The sequence below is a fragment of the Eriocheir sinensis genome, chromosome 23 (assembly GCF_024679095.1).
Source record: "Eriocheir sinensis breed Jianghai 21 chromosome 23, ASM2467909v1, whole genome shotgun sequence".
Classification (NCBI taxonomy): domain Eukaryota; kingdom Metazoa; phylum Arthropoda; class Malacostraca; order Decapoda; family Varunidae; genus Eriocheir; species Eriocheir sinensis.
In genome coordinates, this window is record NC_066531.1 from 8,349,141 (window position 1) to 8,372,633 (window position 23,493).

General features: G+C 48.8%; 1 protein-coding gene and 1 non-coding gene across 5 annotated transcripts; both read left to right on the plus strand.

Moving 5' to 3' along the window:
- The first annotated feature begins 13,321 nt into the window (after window positions 1-13,321).
- Window positions 13,322-21,860, plus strand: LOC127002462 (demethylmenaquinone methyltransferase-like). 4 transcript variants are annotated; one of them, XM_050868440.1, is made up of 6 exons: window positions 13,322-13,579; window positions 13,800-13,951; window positions 16,153-16,277; window positions 16,885-16,977; window positions 20,466-20,578; window positions 20,931-21,860. In XM_050868440.1, the coding sequence occupies exons 1-6, from the start codon at window positions 13,379-13,381 to the stop codon at window positions 21,009-21,011; spliced, it is 765 nt and encodes a 254-aa protein (XP_050724397.1). In that variant the 5' UTR covers window positions 13,322-13,378; the 3' UTR covers window positions 21,012-21,860. The 4 variants fall into 4 exon arrangements, with proteins under 4 accessions (XP_050724397.1, XP_050724399.1, XP_050724398.1 ...); XM_050868441.1 differs by having other exon boundaries at window positions 13,332-13,579; window positions 16,165-16,277; XM_050868442.1 differs by lacking the exon at window positions 16,885-16,977 and having other exon boundaries at window positions 13,325-13,579.
- Trnae-cuc (transfer RNA glutamic acid (anticodon CUC)) lies at window positions 15,857-15,930 on the plus strand. Its single transcript has one exon. It is a non-coding gene; the product is annotated as a tRNA-Glu (tRNA).
- Window positions 21,861-23,493: the final 1,633 nt, after the last annotated feature.

The following is a 23,493-nucleotide window of genomic DNA, read 5'->3' on the forward strand; positions in this document are numbered from 1 at the left end:
TGTCTACTCGCGACACACCATGCAAGTGGACCTTTACCTACGACGTTGCTTCGAATGGACCTTCTACGTCGGGAACGTCTCGCAGGCAATCCTCGGAGCTGACTTCCTAAGGCACTTCAACCTCTTAGTCGACGTCAAAGGACGGAGGTTGGTTGACCCGCTCACTTCCATCTTCTCCAATGCTCAACCAGCACCAGGTGACAGCTCGCAACTTGCCGTCGTTCACAAGGACCACCAGTTCGCCGCCCTGCTCAAGTCCTTTCCCACGCTGACACAGCCCTATTCAGCCAGCCTGCCCGTCAAGCACCACGTTACCCATCACATAGAGACTACAGGACCTCCAGTACACGCCAAGGCCCGTCGCTTAGCTCCTGAACGCTACCGTCAAGCCAAGGCCGAGTTCGAGTCTCTCTTGCGTCAAGGTATTGTACGGCCCAGTAGCAGCAACTGGTCATCAGCCCTCCACGTCGTCCCCAAGAAGAACGGCGACATACGTCCCTGTGGAGACTACCGAGCCCTTAACTCGCGCACTAAGATGGACAGATACCCGGTGCCAAACATCCAGGAATTCTCGTCTCAACTTGCTGGTTCCACCATCTTTTCACGTGTGGACCTCGTCAAGGCCTTTCACCAGATTCCAGTCCATCCTGACGACATACCGAAGACTGGCGTCATCACGCCCTTCGGTCTCTTTGAATACGTCAGGATGCCGTTTGGACTCATGAATGCGGCCCAGACCTTTCAACGCTTCATAGACGAAGTTCTCCGCGGCTTACCCTTCTGCTTCGCCTACATAGACGATCTACTCATCGCTAGCCCGGATGAAGCCTCTCACAAACAGCACCTTCACCAAGTCCTCAACCGCTTGCAAGACTACGGAGTACAGATCAACGTGTTAGCCTTTTTGTTAGCTGTTTTTTTGTGTGTTTTTGATTAAGGCGCGAACTGTTATCTCACGTCAGGTCCGGTGTACCGTTGCCTGCTTTCTCCAGTTGATAGAAGTCGTGAGACAACACAATAGCCTTTTAGTTAAGTGATGTGTGTTATGTGTTGGCCGAGCGGAGCCGTTAAGTTCACTTTGAGTTCATTTTACTCTCTCTCTCTGGTTGATTAAATGGTTGTATTGCTTTTTAAATATATTCACAGAATAGTTACAGTATTTTGTGGACGAGTCGTAAGTCGTACGCACACTCCGAGAAGTCCTGTGCCCTCCTCCGCCGCCCGCTCTGATCTCCGGCTTCTCTTGGTACAGGAGCGGCCAGCGGATAGCATGCTTGCTGCATCAGCACCGTTCCCACGGCAAGGAGCACCTCCTAAGCACAACGTAGCGTCTGTGTGTAACGTCCTGGCGCCACTGGGCCATGGCGATACGACATACATTCACACATTCACATTTTTTATAATATACACATTACATCGCTCGGTCACGGAAAAAGTCGCGACCTCGCGGCTCATCCGACCCTTAAAATCAGTGTACCTACCCATGTTACAGTCGCACAATGTGTACTAGTTAAACGAGGGCCTATTATGGTTGCATGTAAAAAAAAAAATATATACAAGTCAGAGCCCGCCTAACGATACAACATCGGGAAATGCCAATGACAAGAAAAATAATCATGGAAGTAACAATAAATGGGCAAAGTACATACAGGGCGAGGTAAACAGGGCTAGAGTCGTGGACGTGGAAGCTCAGCACTATTCCGAGAAAACAAAACAATAGCTCGAATAGTTATTTACAAAATACATCCTAAAAAAAAAACAAATTGACTAAATTGTCATTAGGATACATGGTAACGGAGCTATGTGGAATAGTAAGAAGACAAGAAGAAAAAAAAATCCGTGAAGAAGATTTGATACAAACTGAATCTTCGAGTCACAATGCGTACGAACTCAGCGCGGTGGGGCAACTCTTGCCTGAAGATGGTTGTACAAAGTCAGAGCCCGCTTAACAAGGCAGAACAGGGGATGACAATGATGATAAAAAGAACCACCGGCAAGATCAGTGATGGGTAATGTACATATGGGGCAAGGTAAACCGGTAGAGAGTCATGGACAGCTGACTCCAATTCCGAGAAATTTGAAAAGGTTAGCTCGGAAAGGCTATTTGTCACATACTTCATTCTAGAAAAGGTGAGATTCACTAAACTGTCAATAGGATAGATTGGGATGGCATTTGTGGCCGCAAATCCATGATGGAGCGTCTCCGGAAAGGTTGTCAAATTGACAGAACGTAGGGAACAAGCCACCCGTACCGCCAGGTGACCTGCAACCTCTCTATAAGTTGAACCTTCAGGACAGACCACTGTCACAAACACTGGTAGTGTGAAAAAGAAGTAGTGAAATCCGGAGAACCTCCTGTGGAAAAGCGATTTAGGGGCGACGTGACGATAGGGGCAAGTCTCTAGAGCTTTAGAAGCATCCGACTGGGTCAGCACCACCTCGCAGATACCACCTGTCAACGGGAGGAATGCAAAGAGTGACGCTGAGCAAAAATAGAGATTGTGATACTCTGTTTTGCAGGACCCTAGGTCTGACGGCTGGCCCGTTGCATAAAGCGATAGATCATTACGAATTAAGACCACTGTGGCAGGTAAGTCCAGCACCATCACCGAGTTATTGACTGAGAAAGGAAAGGTTCCAGCTGATAAACCTCAAACACATCCTTTGACCTGAAGGAACGTGAATTACTATAGCTTCCGACGTCAGGAATGACTCAAGCAAGGGATAGTAGTGGTGTATGGCATGCATGTCAAACAAAGGTGTTAGTTGGTGGTTCTCTCCTATTTTCAAAGCCTTTTGCAAATCCCTGACAGGAAAAAGAAGAGGTAACCCTACCACAGTCTGCATCCACTACATTCTGTATTACCAGAGCATTAGTATGGAGGATAGAGTTGACTGCACTCTCCAAGGCAGGCAAGGTTTGTAGAACAAGTTCCATTTGGTACATATTAGCCATGCCGGTCCACAACTCATTAATGGAAGAGCCTAAGGTTCGGGAATAGAAGCAATATCCTGTACTGCATGCTCAAGTCTGAAATGTGGAAGGAATTCATCCTAATGGTTTTGTGTTGAGTAGCAGCAAGTGAAGCCAAACGGTTATACCTATCCCGCAGTTCCTCCACATCCTCATCCATTGCGGTTCCAAACAACATGCGGAAAGTTGCCCAATCCCATCAATCAAGCCCCGTTTAGTACGGTTAGGAAACGAAAGAGCTGCGTAGTTCTCCAAAGCCAGGGTTAGAGTATCATTCAAGTACTTTATGCGGTCATGCATCAGACGCAGGAGACCGTCTTCAGGAGCATTGATATCCATCTGCAACACAACCCCAGTCACTTGTTCCGTTATTGTCCTCAGTGTGCCTGGTATTTCCACCAGAGCAGTAAACGGGTACTGGACCCACAGGACATCCTCGACCAGAAACCCGGCCCAAATGAGCAGAGAGGGCCCCCGGCTTGAGGTGCGCAGGGTCTGCAGCCAGAACGGAGCGCAGAAGGAAGTAGAAGGTGAGGGACAACATTTCCTGGAACCAAGCAGAAAACCCTTATTGGCGAGGACGCAGGTTATAGTCGTGTGTTGGAAAGATAGACAAAGCATCGTCAGGCTGAGGCAAACAGGCGGTTCTCGCTGGTTCAACTAAAGTCGAATCGATGACCTCAGGCTGGGCGTCTGTCTTTTTGAGGCGATCACTATGCACAATTTCGTATGAATTAAAAATGAGATCATAAAGCTCAAATTTGTGACCACCTAGTTGCCTAACTATCTGGCGTGGGCCCACGAATTTAGGGGACAACTTCGAATGTCTCTCTGGGACTCGAATCATAACAAAGTCACCCACTTTCAAGGAAACAGGGGCGGCACGCTTGTGTTGCTGCAAGCACATAGCCTCAGATGTAGCCAGTAGTCTCTTTCTGACTTCTCTATGAATGTCTGTGAAAACCTTGAGTTGAACCTTAGAATAATCATCTACATTATATACAGGTGAATGAGAACTACCAAGCAGGTCATACGTGAGTCTCTTCTCAACCCCAAAAATTATGTAGTGGGGAGATTGTCCCGTTGACTCACAAACACTGCTGTTTATGCTTGCTGCAACATATGCCAGCCAGTCCTCCCATGTATGCTGAAGTCCGCTAACGACCGGGCGCAAGACATCTAAAATCTTCCTATTCGCGCGCTCAACAAGGCCGTTGCTGGCTGGGTGATAACTGACTGTAAAAGATTGGGTAATGGCAAACTGTTTGCATATTTCTGCTAAAAGTTGATTTCGAAACTCGGTTCCATTATCACTTAACAACACTCTAGGTGTGGAATACGGACAAATGATATGAGTTAGCAGGGCATGAGCAATGGACTTAGCAGATTAATCTTGCACTGGGGCTAAAACAACGTACCGAGACAAGTGATCTACACAAACTAAGAGGTACCTAGAGCCCTGGTGGCTGGCGGGAAGCTGTAGCAAGTCAATAGAAACTACATCCCAAGGCCGGGCAGGGGGCGGGTATTCTAGGATCGGCGCAGGCCTAGGCACCGTCCCTTTATGTTGGGCACACTTGACACACTTAGCCACATACGCGTCAATATCTACACGCATAGTTGGCCAAAAATAGACCGCTCGGGCCGCTGTTAGTGTGCGCTCCCTCCCCGGGTGACCAGCAATGATCGCGTCATGAACTAAGTTCAGCACCGCCGGTACATAACACTCCGGTATCACAAACTGTGCAACAGACTCCTTTTTGCGGGGCCAGTAGCGGCACAGGACACCGTCCTGTGACAAGAAGAATTGTGAAAAAGACACAGGTAGAGGCGGGAGACTTGTTTCGTCACCCGACTCCAGAGCGTATATTACCTTACCCCAAACGTCATGGCGACGCTGGGCTGCTGCTAAATCCTTAAGACTGAAATTTTGAATTTCAGCAAGCGCTTCTGCCACTGAGCCAACAGGTACGTTCCTAGACAGTGAATCCGCGACGACATTCGCGCGGCCAGGTAAATACTTAAAGGTTGGCCCAAACTCCTGGATAGTCAGGTACCACCGTGCGAGGCGACCGGTGAGGTTTCTACCTTTAAAAAGCTCGGTGACTGGCGCGTGGTCCGTAAAGACAGTGATAGGATAGCCAAGGATAATATCCCTAAAATGTTTAAGAGCCCAAACAACCGCTAGGGTTTCCTGATGGGTCACTGAATAGTTCGACTCAGCCTGGTTTAAAGTACGACTTGCGTACGCAATAGCGCGATTTTTACCGCGAGCGTCTGGTTGCATCAAAACAGCACCAAGACCCAGGGCTGAGGCATCTGTAAAAAGTGTAAAAGGGACGTTGTAGTCCGGGAATGCCAAGGCTGGAGCGTTGATTAACGCTGAATTCAAGTCTGTAAAACTCTTGTGTTGTGGGGCATTCCAGTGAAAAGGGACCTCTTTCTTTAAGAGTTGTGTTAGAGGCGAAGCAATTTTGGCAAAACCTTGTATGAAAGGCCTATAGTAGCCGGACAACCCAAGGAAAGACCGAACGTTTTCGACGGTCTTGGGTTGCGGAAAATTCTTTATGGCCGATATTTTATCGTCCATCGTGTGGATACCATCTCCATCAACAGTGTGGCCTAAAAAGGTGATTTTCGCCTTTAAAAATTCACATTTAGTCAGCTTGGCCTTAAGGCCAGCGCCTCTGAGTTTAAGCAGAACCGCTTCTAGTTTAGCTAGGTGACTGGCGCCATCCTTGCTGCAGACGATTAAATCATCTAAATAAGCATAGACTTCTTTGCCTATCATGTCTGAGAACAATGTGTTGATCATCCTCTGAAAAGTAATGGGTGCGGTTTTGAGGCCGAATGGCATCCTTAACCATTCAAAATGACCGCTAGGGGTACTGAAGGCTGTAATCTCTCTGGATTCAGCTGCCATCGGCACCTGCCAGTACCCACTTAAAAGGTCAAGACTACTGAAAATATTATTCCCTTGCCCCAGGGACATTAACAAGTCACCTAAAACAGGCAGAGGGTACCTATCATCCTCAGTCACCTCATTTACTTTCCTAAAATCGATGACAGGCCTGAAACTCCCGTCCTTTTTAGGGACTAGAAACAAGGGCGAGTTCCACGGAGACCGGGAATGCTGAATAACACCCTGGTCCAACATATCTTTAACCTGTTCATCTACAACCTGCCTTTGACTGTGTGGGAGTCTGTACGCAGGAATGTACACCGGTTTGGTGTCGGGTTTAACCCTAAGGTTGTGTTCTGTCGCAGCAGTCGCACCTAAAGGTTCACCGGGCAGGGCAATGGCATCACGATACTGATCTAAAAGTTTCAGAAGCGGGCCCTTAAGCTCGGGATAATCGACCACTTTGACTAAAGAATCGACAGATGAGGCCTGACAAGATGTGTCGCCGGCGGCGGGTTGACCCACTGCGCCGACACAAGGCCGCTGTAACTCTAAAGGGTCTGGGGACACCTGTCCGTCGAACGCTAAAGCGCGACCCAAAATGACTCCATTTCTGAGTTTCACTGGACCGCCAGTGGCATTAACCACTAAAGCTACGGTCCTACCTCCCTCGCGCACCGTGTTAAGGGTGGACTCTATCGCTAGCGTGTTGACACGACTAGGCCCTTCTAGGCAGATGTCACAACCTACGGTGGCGTTAGGGACTGACACAGGGACGTGCATTGCGGTTCGCTGAGGGATTTCGTGATTCCCCACGACTATCGCATTGACATTTTTCCATCCCCCACAAACGTCAGCTGGTGTTGGTGGTTGACCATGAAGTGAGGTGGTGTCCGCGCCATGCACCGGCACCGTGGAAAGAGTCGGCACGGTATGCACGACCGACTCAGGAGAAACACTTTCCCGACCCTTGCTGGGTATTTCTCTTCTTTCCCAGGGAGAAGCGAGGCGCACAGGTTGATCCATGGCCTTGAAACAACTCCCTTGAAACCTCACTGTATTACTATCTGGATGTATTACCATGCGGTTAGACCTCAGTGACGACAACCCAAGAAGACCGTCAGACGGCAGGGAAAAGTTTGACGTCACGTAAAAATCCAAACGCATGACAGGGGTGTTTCGTCCCAAACTCACTGGCAAACTCACCAACCCAAGGATGTTAAGCCTGTCAGCGGTGACACCGCAAAGGCTCAGGTCTGAGGGTCGTAGCTGGTAGCGGCCTCCCCGCGACGCGCGTTTCAAAGCTGAGTATGTCCTTTCAGACAACACATTAACCGCCGCGCCGGTGTCGACCGCAAATGACGCTTGTAGCGGACCCAGCTTGACTTTAAGCGCCATTATTTCAGGTTGACTGCACGCGGCCACAACAGATTCATACAAGCTACTTTGGTCAGCCTGCACTGCAGTCTCGGTATCCTCCCCCCCCCGGGTTGCTACCCTGGGTCGGTTTTGGGGGGGCGCTCGGCTTCCCCCGACCCCTTCACGAACTTTCCTGCTCGCTCTTTCTTTAACTGGAGCACAGAGAAACACTCCTCTGTGGTGTGTCTACCAGCACCGTGAACAAAACAGAACTTGCCAGTGTGGTAGCCCACGGCTCGACTTTTTGAAGCGGCCGGGGTCTTCTGAGAAGCAGATTTGCCTGACATCGGCGAGCCTCCCTTCTCCCTAGTAGCCTTGCGATCCCGCTGACGTTTTAGACAATAGTCAACCGTATGACCGTCGCGCTGACAGTATGAACAGTGGCGCTTAGGCTTTTCGGTGGTGGCCGCCACCACTGATGAGGACGCGCTAACATTAGCGGCCTTCTGATCGACAGAGGCTACAGGGGTGACTGGCGCTCCGTCTTTCTCCTCCATCTTAGTTTTTATTTTAAGCATGAAGTCGTGCAACTTGTCAGTGGGGCCGTAGGCTAGGGATAAAGAACCTTTTCGAAACTGGCCCTTGATGACAGCCATGTATACAAAAAATTCAAAAAATTTGAGAACATTGGATAGAGACATATTCTCTCCCTCAGTCCAGCCACCAGCTTTCAGATAGACGCCCATATCAGTAGACAACCGATAGGCGTCTACTTGTCCGGCTAAAAGCTCTTTACTCTCCACAGCTGAAATCAATTTGGTCACAGCTACATTAACACCTTTGACGAGGCTGTGCCTAACATCTTCCCCAAAAGACTCCAGAAAATGTGACCGAAACTGGGCATAATCCTTGGTTTGTTGCGGTTCCATGAACGCGCTGGTGTACATAACAGCTGATGCTTCTGACCCCGGCTTTAATCTAGACCTAATGAAGGATTTTATCACCCGGTTCTGACACAAATGAGTTGTTCATAACATCCTCGCATTGCAGGATGAAGTCTCTCGCACTGTAATCCGGTTCATTGCCTGCGAAAGCTCTGACTGATGCCGTAGTCGGCAGAAGTTTAATAGTGTTAGTAGCCATTGTTAATTCTTGGTTAGTCAAGATATTACCTTTGTTATCATGCGGGAGAAGAAGGAGGAGGAGGAGGAGGAACTCTGTCATGAGTTGACCCGCTCCTTAGGACACGGGAATTGTCATCCTCGGCGGGCGCTTCCGAATCCTGCATCAACTTCTGGAACTCCTTGGCCAAAATGTCTATCTCTTTATCAGACTGACCTGCCATTTAAAAAAAAAGGCATTAGAAAAATATGGCTTCATGAGGAAAAATATGGGAAAAGAAAAAGTATCACCGCTAAGTGTGTGCTCACTCGCCTCAGATGCTTCCAAAACGCATTAAAAAGAGGGAAAAGAACAATGAGTGAATACTTAGCATGATAAAAACTTCCCACTGTGCAAGAAAACACACAAAAGAAAGGAGAAAAAAAATGAAGGATTATATATAAAATGCAAACAATGTTCACAAATCAGGAATAATATTAAACATCCCTCTACACCTGAATAAAATTCAACAGCCTAAGGGAAACTAGATACGGCTCCACACGGAGACACACAAAGCACGTAAAAAAAAAAAATCACCTGAAATGTCATCAACAAGTGGTGTATTAATATAATTAGTGGTGTGTCAGCTACATGCATGTGAATACCATAAAAAAAGTGTGAAGATTGTGCCCGTGGCACTCCTTCGTCCTCGGCTGGCTCGCCCTCGTCCTTGGCCGGCTGTCCCCGTCCTTGGCCGGCTGTCCCCGCGTCCTTGGAGCGGCCAGAGAGACCGCCGGCAGTGCCCGGCAGCGGCTGGCAGCGGTGAGGAAGGGGCGGAGGAGCGACCACGCTCCACCAAGATCTCCACCAAGGCGAAGGTAAGCGCCCACCCACGAATGACTGTGTCGTAGGCAGACAAGTGGGCGTCCCAGAATTGGGAAGCGGGATCCCGACAGTGGGCGATGTGGGCGCGCGGGGCGCGTCGGGGCGGGACGCGCGGGGCTGGGTGCGCTGGGCGGTGTGGTGGAGTGTGCTGACTCGACTCGGACGGGCCAAGGGGGAATGGCGTTGCTTGTGTCAGCTTTCCTGCACACTTTCCTGTCTGCCCCTTGACGACACTTGCCACCGTTAAGTGTTAAGTGGTAAAAGAGAGAGAGATAACACACAGAACACTTCGGAGAAGGTCCGGAAGCCGCTGTTCACCACTTTTGTTAGCCTTTTTGTTAGCTGTTTTTTTTGTGTGTTTTTGATTAAGGCGCGAACTGTTATCTCACGTCAGGTCCGGTGTACCGTTGCCTGCTTTCTCCAGTTGATAGAAGTCGTGAGACAACACAATAGCCTTTTAGTTAAGTGATGTGTGTTATGTGTTGGCCGAGCGGAGCCGTTAAGTTCACTTTGAGTTCACTTAATTTACTCTCTCTCTCTCTGGTTGATTAAATGGTTGTATTGCTTTTTAAATATATTCACAGAATAGTTACAGTATTTTGTGGACGAGTCGTAAGTCGTACGCACACTCCGAGAAGTCCTGTGCCCTCCTCCGCCGCCCGCTCTGATCTCCGGCTTCTCTTGGTACAGGAGCGGCCAGCGGATAGCATGCTTGCTGCATCAGCACCGTTCCCACGGCAAGGAGCACCTCCTAAGCACAACGTAGCGTCTGTGTGTAACGTCCTGGCGCCACTGGGCCATGGCGATACGACATACATTCACACATTCACATTTTTTTATAATATACACATTACAAACGTGGACAAGTCTGAGTTCGGTGTTACTTCCCTCACCTTCCCTGGCCACACTGTTACTCCAGAGGGCATCGCTCCACTCAACTCAAGGACTGAAGCCATCCAGCAGTTCCCGAAGCCCTCCACCCAGCGCCAACTCAAGGAATTCCTGGGTATGCTTAACTTCTACAACCCCTTCGTCCCACACTGCTCTCTCATGCTCCAGCCCCTCCACGCCATGGTGAAGCCCTGCAAGCCTGGCCAGTCTGTCACTCTCGCCTGGACTCCGGACGCTGACGCCGCCTTTCTCGCTGCTAAGAAGGCTCTCAGCGACACAGTCATGTTGTCCTTCCCTGCCCATGACGCGGAGATCTCGATTGCAACAGACGCCTCCCACACTGGGACTGGTGCTGTCCTTCAACAGTTCGTCGACAACGCCTGGAAGCCGATCGCCTTCTTCTCCCGTAAGCTCTCCAAGTCTGAAGCCAAGTACAGCGCTTACGACCGGGAACTTCTCGCCATCTTCAAGGCTGTCAAACGTTTCCGCTACTTCATTGAAGGCCGGCCTTTCCACGTCTTCACCGACCACAAGCCCCTCACTACAACTTTCCTGAGGAACAAAGACTCTTATACACCACGTCAACTCCGCCACATGGACTACATCTCGCAGTTCACCACTGACATCCGGTACATCAAAGGTGCAGACAACGCTCCAGCTGACGCCCTCTCCCGCAACATTACCGCTGTGACGTCCTCTTCACTTGATTACGCCGCCATAGCCGCCGATCAGTCCGGCGACGCAGAGCTGGAGAAGCTTCTGAACAACCCGGCGCTTAAAGTGAAGAAAATCACACTCCCAGGCACCAAGGTCACTCTCTACGCTGACGTCTCTACGGCCACCATCCGTCCCTACCTGCCACAGCGACACCGCTACCAGGCCTTCCGTCAGCTTCACGACCTCTCTCATCCTGGCATTCGAGCCTCGCAGCGCTTGATGACGTCCCGCTTCATTTGGGAGAGAATTAACAAAGACGTCAGACTATGGACCAAAACCTGCACTGACTGCCAAGCCTCCAAGGTGATGCGACACACAAACTCTCCACCCGGCACCTTCACGCCCGTCACGGAGAGGTTCGACCATGTCCACATCGACCTTGTTGGTCCCCTGCCGCCTTCCGCAGGCCACCGCTACATCCTCACCTGCGTGGATCGTTTCACACGCTGGCCTGAGGCCGCCCCCATCGCTGACATCACTACGGACGCCGTCGCCCACGCCTTCATTGCTACTTGGGTCTCCAGGTTCGGCGTCCCTCTCAGCCTCACCTCAGACCGCGGCGGCCAGTTCGAGGCTAACGTGTGGAACAAATTCATGACCCTCCTCGGCACCCGCCGCTACAGAACGTCAAGTTATTACCTGCAGGCTAACGGCATGGTCGAGCGCTTCCATCGGCAGCTGAAATCCTCCCTCATGGCCTCCACCCAACGCGACAACTGGTCCCTGGCTCTTCCCTTGGTCCTCCTCGGCATCAGGTCCTCCCTGAAGGAAGACCTGCACCACTCCTCGGCTGAACTAGTGTACGGCACCAACCTCCGGCTCCCAGGCGAACTTCTGGCGCCCACACCTGACACCGCCCCATGCGGCGTCCAGGAGTTCGCCGCCCGCCTTAAAGGTGCCATGAGAAGCCTCCAGCCGGTGCAGCCTCGCTCTTCCCCGAAGAAGACCTTCGTCAACCAGGACCTCGACAACTGCACCCACGTCTTCGTGCGCGTGGATGCCGTTCGGCGGCCTCTGCAGCAGCCCTACCAAGGACCCTACCGCGTCCTGAGACGGACCAGAAAGACTGTCGCGATAGACAAACATGGTTCTCAGGACGCGGTCTCCGTAGACAGGGTCAAGCCGGTGTACCTACTGGCCCCAGACCAGGCGCCCCATCTCTCCGTCGCCGAAACACCACCATCTGCACCAGTCCGCACCAGGAAGATATCGTTCCTTCTATGAAGTCACTGGGGGGGAATATCTGTAGCAGTCACCGCTCGAATCGCGTGTTCCTTCCCCTCAGTGACATAAGAAAATGGTGCACTGCAGAGAAAGACTTTAAAATTCTGTGTTTTCATGTTCATCGTCAGTCCTTGTCTCTGTCCGCGTCGTGTCTTCAATGTTTATCTTTCTTGTACTCGTTTACCTTTGACTGTCCGTCTATGTCCTTTTGTTGTCCACCGTTACACATTGTTATACACATACACCAACACTTAAATGTTAACCTACACAAACAACATTCACACAAACGCATACCCACACAAACACCTTTTTTTTGTGTTGTGTTTGTCTCAATGACTTGTTGTATTTTTGTCCAAAAAAGTAACTCTAACGGATATTGAGTTTCTCTATCTGTGAACCGATTAGCACTTAGAACACTCGCTACCACCAACAAGAGCACCCAGCCGGTCTAGCCGCTAGATCGTCGCGGCTGTATTGCCGGCCAGGAATTGCCACGTGTAAAGTGTGTGTGTTTGTGTGTGTGTGTGTGTGTGTGTGTGTGTGTGTGTGTGTGTGTGTGTGTGTGTGTGTGTGTAATTCACCACGACCTGATCACGTGTTGGACTCGTAATCGCCAGCAGCAGGTACCCTCCCGACATGAGCAAGTGCTCTTTATCGTCGATCTATGGGTACTGCCAGGACCTCACACACCACACACCCCATCCCCTTTGCTCAAGGGGGGATAGTAACCACTCCTAGTCAACGGAAAGAATCCGGCCTGAGCGGACTCGAACTGCCGCCCTGTCAGACCGTGAAGCCTGGCAGTGTGTGTGTGTGTGTGTGTGTGTGTGTGTGTGTGTGTGTGTGTGTGTGTGTGTGTGTGTGTAGTTCATTCATCACAGCCTGATCACGAGTCTCTCTCTCTCTCTCTCTCTCTCTCTCTCTCTCTCTCTCTCTCTCTCTCTCTCTCTCTCTCTCTCTCTCTCACACACACACACTGACACAGAGAGAGAGAGAGAGAGAGAGAGAGAGAGAGAGAGAGAGAGCAACTTCAGCTGGCCGTGCAATAAGCCGGAGAGCCTTACTGCACCCACACCTCACCATCACCTGTCATCCTCGTCCATGTAGCTATCCAGTCTACTCTTAAACCAAGCTATCGTCGCTGCACTAACTATGTGATTGCTTAGTCTATTCCATTCCAGAGAGAGAGAGAGAGAGAGAGAGAGAGAGAGAGGCGGGCCACACCTGTCATGGAGGTGGGCGGAGCTTGAGAGCCAGCCGGCAAATCAGCGACGAGTGCGGCGCGGGGCTAGAAAACAGTACCTACCTTCGTAAATATATAAAGGATGTATAAAGGAATTGTACTGTACTGTAGTCATGCCCTGCCTGTGATTCTCCCGTCTCTTCCCTGCTGCAGGATAATGTCTGAGGGCGGCAGTCGGGGCGACGTGGCAATGAGGGCGAACGATAACGTCCACAGGTCGGGGATCACGCCGGAGGAGATGGCGGCCGGGTACGACGAGTGGTCCGAGAACTACGAGAAGATGGTGAGAGAGAGAGAGAGAGAGAGAGAGAGAGAGAGAGAGAGAGAGAGAGAGAGAGAGAGAGAGAGAGAGATGCCTTCAGTACCAAGTGCCTATGCAGAATCATGGAGTATCGCTGGAATGATTTTGCGTTAAACTGGCGACTACTCCGTGAGGTCCGGGAGTGAAGTGATGCGGCCCCTGGGGTACGCACCTGTAATCACCCGCTTCCCCGTCCCCTTAGATGATCTGGAAAGGCGGGTACCGTGGCCCCGCCATCACGCTGGAGGAGGCGCTGCGTTGGGTACCCCCGGAGCGGCGAGCCAAGGCCAGGGTGCTGGACGTGGCCGCCGGGACGGGCTGCGTGGGCCGCGAACTCCACCGGGAAGGCTTCAGGTGGGTGCCGCAGGGCCGCAGACAGGGGGATGTCCGGTGACCATACTTAAATATCCTCCAGTCCACTGCCTCCTGCCTGCCAGTGCCTCAGCCTCAACACGAGTCCAACGCCAAGAGATGAAGATGATGTGTTGGAAATTACAGCAGTTTGTGTAGAGGCAGGGCCGCTGGGTTGGAACTGGGAGCGGGCAGGAGCGGCATTACTATAGTCCATCGATTCTAACTTAAAATGGAGCCCCGTGGCTTGGCCCGGGGAAACCCCCATTGTTTACAGATCGAGCGATGACCTGCGCATGGCGTTTTGTCACACTGTTAGTCTATACGTTATCTATTTGTGGAATTTACATACATTCATAATACGACTGCGTGGTGTTATGAATGGCTTGGGATTAGAGGGATTGATTGATTGATTGATTTAGAGTTTCTTTCATGGCGCCGCAACATCTTGGTCATATGGCACCGGAGTAATAAAATGGAAGGCAAATAATAAAATAATCTGAGGGTGATAAAAGTTATTAGGAAGATAGTTTTGAAATGGTCCATTCAGATATAGCACTAGTTTAAAATATAATAAAATGTTTATTAAAAAATGCATTAGTGAAATACAAAGAACTTTCTATGAAGAGACCCTACAGGAGATGGAGGATGCCCATCTCCTGCAGATACCCCATGACGTCATGTCCAGGGGTGAGCGCCTTTTCTCCCAGCATTAGGGAAAGGGAAAAATTCCCATGTACATAACGACACCGGGAGAGGTACTGCTCTCGCAGATCCCGCAGACTGGGGCACTCGACCTGGGATTAGAGGGAAAGACAACGACTCAGTAAACCTTCCATATCACTTGGCAACGTGGCTCATGCAACGTTGCCGCCTGACGGACCGTGGCAACAGGCGCCAGGCCGCACCATTCAGCGTTACGCCACAATGGACTAATGATGTAGATCTCACTTTCGTGCTCTGCGCAGCCATGCAGAGAGAGAGAGAGAGAGAGAGAGAGAGAGAGAGGTAGCCACCCTCTCTGAGGAGAGTAATGGAGTGATGTGGCACCAGCGCGGTCTCGTGGGGAATCCTTGTGTCGCGCCCAAGGGCTCAAGTTAAAATCGATAGACTATACTATGTTAGGAATTAGGCCAGTTAACCGGGGGATTAGACAAATTAACTATTTCCATTATGGAACTAGTCTCGGGCCGACAGTTCAAGCCAACTATGAGTATCGTCTGAGCTCAAATAAGCCTTGGATGGTACTTAAATACTTCGGTCATCGGCTCCCAAACCGAGACAGAATCAACTTATTCACTGCCTGAAGACTAACCACATTTACCATGAAAGGAATAACAATAGTGAAGTGTTTCCTTTCATGAAATAATAACTAATTGTTCTTGTTGAATTATAATTAAAGAGCGAGGATTATTTAATTTAACCGATGAGAGGAAAGCCACGCCATCTGGCGAGAGAAATTCAAAATATCGCTTCAGACCCACGTGGTTGGTTTTCTCTCACTCCACCACCGGCCTTCACAAAGTAAAGACCAAGGCACTGCAGCCCACCCATTAACTCGGACGCAGTGTGCCTTCTATTACCTGACTCGAGGGATACTACACCCGGCAACGAGACTTCAGAGACAACAATATCTTTTGAAACCCGCTTCTCAGCTAAGTGCCCCCAGCAGTTATTTGAGACAGATAGGTTTTACTACACGGATCCGGTAGGATTATCATTTGTTCGGCTGTCTGGAGGTGCTTGTTGGATACCTTCACCACCTAATAGCTGGTAAGCACTTGTTTCTTTGGGATTGTCTGACGGGTGTGTTATTCACTTTGCGAGTGACCTAACTGTTGGGTAGGGTAAATTTACTGATTCCCAACAACTTTTGCTAATGCTATAACTTCTACTACTATTACTGGGGGCTTCGTGGTGCAGTGGTTAGCACACTCGGCTCTCAACCGAGAGAGCCTGGGTTCGATTCCCGGGCGGAGTGGAAATTTTTGGGCGGCTTTTCCGATACCCTACGCCCCTGTCCGCCCAGCAGTGAATGGGTACCAGGTATTAATCGGGGGTTGTGTCCCGTCTCCTGGGATCTGTTCCCTTCTCCTATAATTCCTTCCCCTCCTGTCTCTCTCCGGCATATGACCACAGATGTTGCGCCGACTAAACGAAACATCCCAATACTACTACTACTGCTACTACTACAACTACTACAGCCACTCCCACAGGCACATAGACGCTGTGGACCCGTCGGAGGGCATGATGAAGCAGCGGGAGACTGGCATCTATACCAACGACTTCCTGGAGTTTATCGGCAGCGGACACTCCACCGTGCCCAAAGGTATTAGTGATTTGTTTTTTTACGTCAAAGGACACGGCTCAAGGGCAACAAGATGAGTACCAAAAAAAAGCCCGCTACTCGCCGCTCCCATAAAAGATAAAAGTAAAGAGTAGCCAAAAGAGAGGTCAATTTCGAGTGGAGAGGTGTCTTGATACACTCTTCTTGAAATAAGTCAAGTCATAGGCAGGAGGAAATACAGACGAAGGAAGGTTGTTCCAGAGTTTACCTCTTGCATAAGGGTTTTGGATAGTATAGGGATGAGCATGAGTAGAAAGTCGTGTGCAGCGGGGCCGCGGGAGGGAAGGAGGCATGCAGTTAGCAAGTTCAGAAGAGCAGTCATCATGAAGATATCGATAGAAGATAGAAAAAGAGGCAACATAGCGGCGGAATTTAAGAGGTAGAAGGTTGTCAGTAAGAGGAGGAGAGCTGATGAGACGAAGAGCCTTAGACTCCACTCTGTCCAGGAGAGCTGTGTGAGTGGAATTATTGTTATTGTTGTTGTTTCATATTTAAAGATTAATATACGTATTTTTCTTCTACATCTCTCTCTCTCTCTCTCTCTCTCTCTCTCTCTCTCTCTCTCTCTCTCTCTCTCTCTCTCTCTCAGACACATACGACCTGGTGGTCATCTCGGGCGGTATGGGCGAAGGTCATATCCCACTCAGTGGTCTCGACGACCTGGTGCGCGTCGCAAAGAACGGTGAGCGAGCGAGCGTGCGTGCGTGCGTGCGTGCGTGCGAGCGTGCTTGCGTGAGTGTGAGAGTGTTTTTACAACAAAGGAGACAGCTCAAGGGCGCAAAAAAAGGAAACAATAATATAAAAAAAAAGCCCGCTACTAGCTGCTCCTGAGAACAAAAAATCAAAAGAGGTGGCCGAAAGAGGGGTCAATTTCGGGAGAAGTGGTGTCCTGAGACCCTTCTCTTGAAAGAGTTCAAGTCGTAGGCCGGAGGAAATACCGATGAAGGAAGATTGTTCCAGAGTTTACCAGCGTGAGGGATGAAAGAGTGAAGATGCTGGTTAAATCTGGCATAAGGGGTTTGGACAGTATGGGATGAGCATGAGTAGAAAGTCGTGTGCAGCGGGGCCGCGGGAGGAAGGTAGGCATGCAGTTAGCAAGTTCAGAAGAGCAGTCAGCGTGAAAATAGCGATAGAAGATAAAAAGAGTCAACATCGCGACGGAATTTAAGAGGTAGAAAACTATCAGTTGGAGGAGGAGAGCTGATGGGACGAAGAGCCTAAGACTCTACTCTGTCCAGAAAGGCTGTGTGAGTGCAGCCCCCCCAAAAAAACGTGAGATGCATACTCCATACGAGGGCGGACAAGGCCCCTATATATAGATAGCAACTGTGCGGGGGAGAAGAACTGGAGGAGACGATACAGAACGCCCAACCTCGAGGAAGCTGATTTAGCGAGAGTGGAGATATGAAGTTTCCAGTTGAGATTTTGAGTTAAGAATAGACCGAGGATATTTAGTGTTGAAGAAGGTGACAGCCGAGTGTTGTTGAAGAATAGGGGATAGGTGTTTGGAAGATTGTGTCGAGTTGATAGGTGGAGAAATTGAGTTTTTGAGTCATTGAAGGACACAAGGTTTGTTTTACCACAATCGGAAATGATAGCAAGGTCTTAGGTTAAGCGTTCTGCAGCCTCCAGTCTGGAGTCGTGTACTTCCTGTTGGGATGGCCTTCTATTGAAAGAAGTTGAATAATGCAGAGTGGAGTCGTCGGCGTATGAGTGGACAGGAAAATTTGTTATTGAAAGAATATCATTGATGAATAACAAGAAGAGAGTGGGTGATAGGACAGAGCCCTGTGGAACACCACTGTGATAGGTTTAGGGGAAGAACAGTGACCGTCTACCACCGCAGAGATACAACGGCCGGAAAGGAAACTGAAGATAAAGGAACAGAGAGAGGGATATAATCCGAAAGAGGGTAGTTTAGTAAGCAAAGACTTGTGCCAGACTCTATCGTAGGCTTTCGATATGGCTAGGAGAGGATGACCAAGAGTCAGTTCAGAGAGCAAGAAGATCGCCAGTAGAACGCTTATTGTGGAACCCATACTGGCGATCAGATAGAAGGTTAGAGGTGGAAAGGTGCTTTTGAATCTTCCGGTTAAGGATTGATTCAAAAGCTTTAGATAGACAGGAAAGTAAAGCTATAGGGGGGTAGTTTTATGGATTGGAACGGTCACCCTTCTTAGGCACAGGCTGTATGAAGGCATACTTCCAGCAAAAAGGAAAGGCAGATGTTAATAGGCAAAGACGAAAGAGTTTGACCAGGCAGGGTGTCAGCACGGAAGAATAGTTTTTAAGGACAATAGGAGGCACTCCATCAGGTCCATAAGCCTTCTGAGAGTTGATGCCAGAGGGGGCATAAAAAACATCATTTGGAAGAATCTTAATAACGGGCATAAAGGAGTCAGAGGGGGGATGAGTAGGAGAAATATGCCCAGAATCCTCCAGGGTGGAGTTCTTACAGAAAGTATGAGCGAAGAGTTAAGCCTTAGAGACAGATGAGACGGCAGTGCTGCCGTCAGGGTTAAGGAGAGAAGGGAAAGAGGAAGAAGTGAAATTGGAGGAGATATTTTTGGCTAGATGCCAGAAGTCACGGGAAGAATTAGAAGAAGCAAGGTGTTGACATTTTCTATTGATAAAAAGAAGTTTTGGTAAGTCGGAGAATAGATATGGCACGATTCCGGGCTGAAATGTAAAGGTCATAGTTAGCGGGAGTTCGAAGGCTCTGGAACCTTTGGTGGGCTGCCTCTCTATCTTTAATAGCACGAGAACAAGCATGATTAAACCAAGGCTTTTTAGCATGAGGAGTAGAGAAAGAACGTGGAATGTGTGCCTCCATTCCAGAGACAATCAGCTCTGATATGCACTGGACACACACAGAGGGGTCTCTCTCCTGGAGGCAGTAATCATTCCACGGGAAATCGGAAAAGTACATCCTTAGGTCGTCCCACCGAGCTGAAGCAAAATGCCAGAAGCATCGCCTCTTCAGTGGGTCCAGAGGATGTACAGGAGCGAAAGGACAGGATACAGAAATAAGGTTGTGATCGGAGGAGACCAACAGAGAGAACAGTTTGACATAATCAGCAGAAGGATTAGAGGTAAGGAAGAGGTCTAGAATGTTGGGCCTGTCTCCAAGACAGTCGGGAATACGTGTAAGGTGCTGAACCAACTGCTCTAGGTCGTTGAGGAGAGCAAAGTTGTAGGCTTCTTCACCAGGCTGGTCTGTGAAAGAGGATGAAAGCCAAAGCTGGTGGTGAAGATTGAAATCTCCCATGATGGAGATTTCAGCGAAGGGAGAGGGAGTCATGATGTGCTCCACTTTAGAATTCAAATATTCCAAGAATTTTACATACTTAGTAGAGTTAGGTGATAGATAAACAGCACAGATATATTTAGTAATAGAATGACAATGAAGTCTTAGCCAGATGGTGGAAAATTCAGAAGAGTCAAGGTCGTGGGAACGAGAGCAAGTGATGCCGTTGCGCACGTAGGCGCAACATCCAGCTTTGGATTGAAATTTAGGATAGAGATAGTAGGAGGGAACAGAGTAGAAGTTGCTGTCAGTAGCCTCAGTAACCTGTATTTCGGTGAGAAAGAGAAAATAAGGTTTAGAGGAGGAGAGATCGTATTCCACAGAATGAAAATTAGAACGAAAACCACGAATGTTGCAGAAATTGATAAGGAGGAGGTTCGAGGAGTTATCAGGACACCTCTCAAGTCGGCAGCCAGAAGGGGAGTCCTCCCTGGGGGAATGTAGTGTGGTGTAGAAAGAGAGAGGAACTGTCTTTAGAGAGCATGCTGAACTGCTCTCTGGTGTTGATGAGACAAAATGGAAACGGTTAGTGAGGACACGGGAAGGGTCTTTGAAGGGCTTCAACACCCTCCTCGCTTCCCATATATCCTCACCGGGAGTAGGTCACGCCCGTTTGGTAGGTGTCTTCCTACCTACTCCTATTATAGGATCGCAAAACAGTTCATGGTAATCCCAGCAACTTTTACGAGAGGCTTCTCAAACAGGCGAACTTGGGCGCCGTTTAGGATGGGAAAGAGCCTACATAGAGACTTCAGATTTGCCTGGAGTAAACCTTGAGGCGGTCTCCCTAGGGTGGGCTAGACGACGCGCCCCCTAGCGTATGTCCCAATGATTAACTGTTTTCCTCCTCTCCGGCACTCCAGGAGGCTTCGTGATCATCGTGATGCGCCATGAGTTCCTACAGACCGTGCCTTCCTACAAGGACAAGCTGGAGCCTTACATGGACCAGTTGGAGGCGGACGGGAAGTGGAAGAAGGTAGGGAGCACCGTTGCCAGATTATCGTACTCAGAGCATAGTATTTACTGTTTTTTGACACCTAACTATTGCCAAGAAACATCAGGAATTAACTATTTTAACGACAGATAGAAATGAATATATTTATTGAGCCCCAGGAGACAGTTTTGGGGTCGGAAGTTGGTAAATATAAGAGACTGAGTACAACTATCTGACAACGTTGGTACAAGAAAACATTTACTCTAATCAAGGTTTATGTCTGGCCTGTTCACTGTATGGGCGCCTGTCACAACACACTGGTATAAGGAGATGGTCAGCAGCTGGCCAGGGGGAGAAGGTCACGTATTTGAAATGATGGTCATAATTCCTTCAGGTGGAGCGGCGCATCGTCCCAAACTATTTCTGTGACAAGGAGGGTCTCGTCTTCGTCTTCCGCATCACTAAGCCTGAGTGAGGAGGAAGAGGAGGGAAGGGAAAGGAGAGAGATGAGGAGGAGGAGTTATAGTTGTGGTGTGCCAAGGCTGTCTTTGTGTAACAGCCTTGGCTTTCGTCGCGGCACCCGAGACTGAGGTGTGAATTATCGTGCTCTGGCAACCTGGTATCATGGCTTCTACGATGTTATATGATAGTCTACGCATACGGGACATTTGTCAGTATTAATCATATTATTGAAACTGTCGTAAAAATCTGTTTTACTTTATAAGACTGAGGCTGCAGAATCCTTAACCTCAGACCTTGCTATCATCTCCGATTGGGATAAAAGGAACCTTGTGTCCTTCAATGCCTCAAAAACCCAATTTCTCCACCTATCAACTCGACACAATCTTCCAAACACCTATCCCCTATTCTTCAACTACACTCAGCTGTCACCTTATAATTCTTCAGAACTAAATATCCTCGGTCTATCCTTAACTCAAAATCTTAACTGGACACGTCACACTCTTCTTTCACTAAATCAGCTTCCTCGAGGTTGGGCGTTCTGTATCGTCTCCAGTTCTTCTCCCCCGCACAGTTGCTCTACATATACAGGGGCCTTGTCCGCCCTCGTATGGAGTATGCATCGCACGTATGTGAGCGGCTCCACTCACACAGCTCTTCTCTATCTTTCGGCCACTCCTCTGTTGTAAAAAAAAAAAAAAAAAAAAAAATAAGGTCGCTGATTATGTAGCTGTATGTGTGTGTGCACGTGTAATGGCAATTTGCCAGAGCACGATAACGAAGACCTCAGACTCATGTGCTGCGACTATACTATACGTTTAGGAATGCTTGGTCTGGGTCTTGGGGTCTTGATGATGTACATATATATATATATATATATATATATATATATATATATATATATATATATATATATATATATATATATATATATATATATATATATATATATATATATATATAAAATAAACGGGTGTTTACTTCCCCTCAGAATCACGTTAATCTTTGTTTGTTTCTCAAGTTAATTTTACTGATTACTCTTCCTAATTTTAAATGCGTCTGCTGTTCCTAATTTATAATGCGTTTGCTGTTCCAAATTTATAATGCGTCTGCTGTTCCTAATTTTAAAAGCGTCTGCTGTTCCTAATTTAAAAGTGTCTGCTGTTCCTGATTTTAAAAGCGTCTGCTGTTCCTAATTTTAAAAGCGTCTGCTGTAGCCCTACGTGGCGCAATGCAGAGGAAATTAACTTATTTAATCTGAAAGTAAAGTGAAATGATCAGAAATTAAAGTTAAGTAACAGAGCAGTGAAGTATATGTGGCAGTGAGCATGTGGAAGGATGAGATGGAACGAGAGAACAAAGATTAACGAAAATAATAAAAACTCTCGCTCCCATCCCTCCCTCCTCCATACTTCCTTCCTCGAACAGAGTCGTCCGCCACTGGAACAGTCTCCCCGCAGAAGTAGTCAGTGCGGAAACGATCAACTCCATTTCCATTGACAGTAACTTTACAGCGTCGGGAGTGAACTGAACGTATCCGGGAGTAGCAGAAGTGCTTTAATCCTTTCCACAGGTCACTTAATGTTCTTAGTTCTTTTCTTTTCTTCTATTATTAGATATCATCATCATCATCATAATTTCGTTTAACGTCCGTTTTCACTCTTCCTGAGCGGTTGGACGCTTTATGGGTCTCCTCTATTCTGCTCTGTCTTCTGCCTGATGCTCATCCAATCCCATCACTGCCAAGTCTTCCTGTATACACCTTCTCCACGTTTTCCTAGGTCTACCACCTGGTCTCCTTCCTTTTACTTTCAATCTCTCCAAAACTCCTAGCACTGTATCCTCCCCTGCTTTTCACGTGTCCAAACTATAGGAGTCTCCTTTCTGAGCACTGTTTCCAGGTCCTCTACTCCACATCTGTTAGTTACATCTGAACTGGGTACCCTGTCTTGCCAATCTCTCCAAACCTCCCAGCATTGTATCCTCCCCTGCTCTCTTCACATGTCCAAACAATCGGAGTCTTTCCCTTCTGAGGTGGTGGCGGAGTGGTTAGAGTGCCGGCCCCGCATTCGCAGCGTTGATGATGATGAGGGTTCGAATCTGCCGCTAACCACCTGAGATTTTTCAGTCACCGCCGAGGGGCCTAAGACTACCCACCAACCCGGACTCTAGAAGAAGCTATGCAAGTGAAATCAATAATGATCTCCGGGGGGCAGCATGAGCCAATAATAATTGCGCCACAATAAACAATTGTCTGCGCCATAACGGGCTCGGGCCCATCATCAGGCCCCTAATAAAAAAAAAAGCCTACCGGCGCTTTAGGTCACATGTAAAAAAAAAAAAAAAAATGGTTCCAGGTCCTCTACTCCACATCTGTTAGCTACATCTGCACCGGACACCCTATCTTACCATTCTCTCCACAACTCCCAGCACTGTATCCTCCCCTGCTCTCTTTACATGTCCAAACCATCGGAGTCTTTCCCTTCTGAGCACTGTTT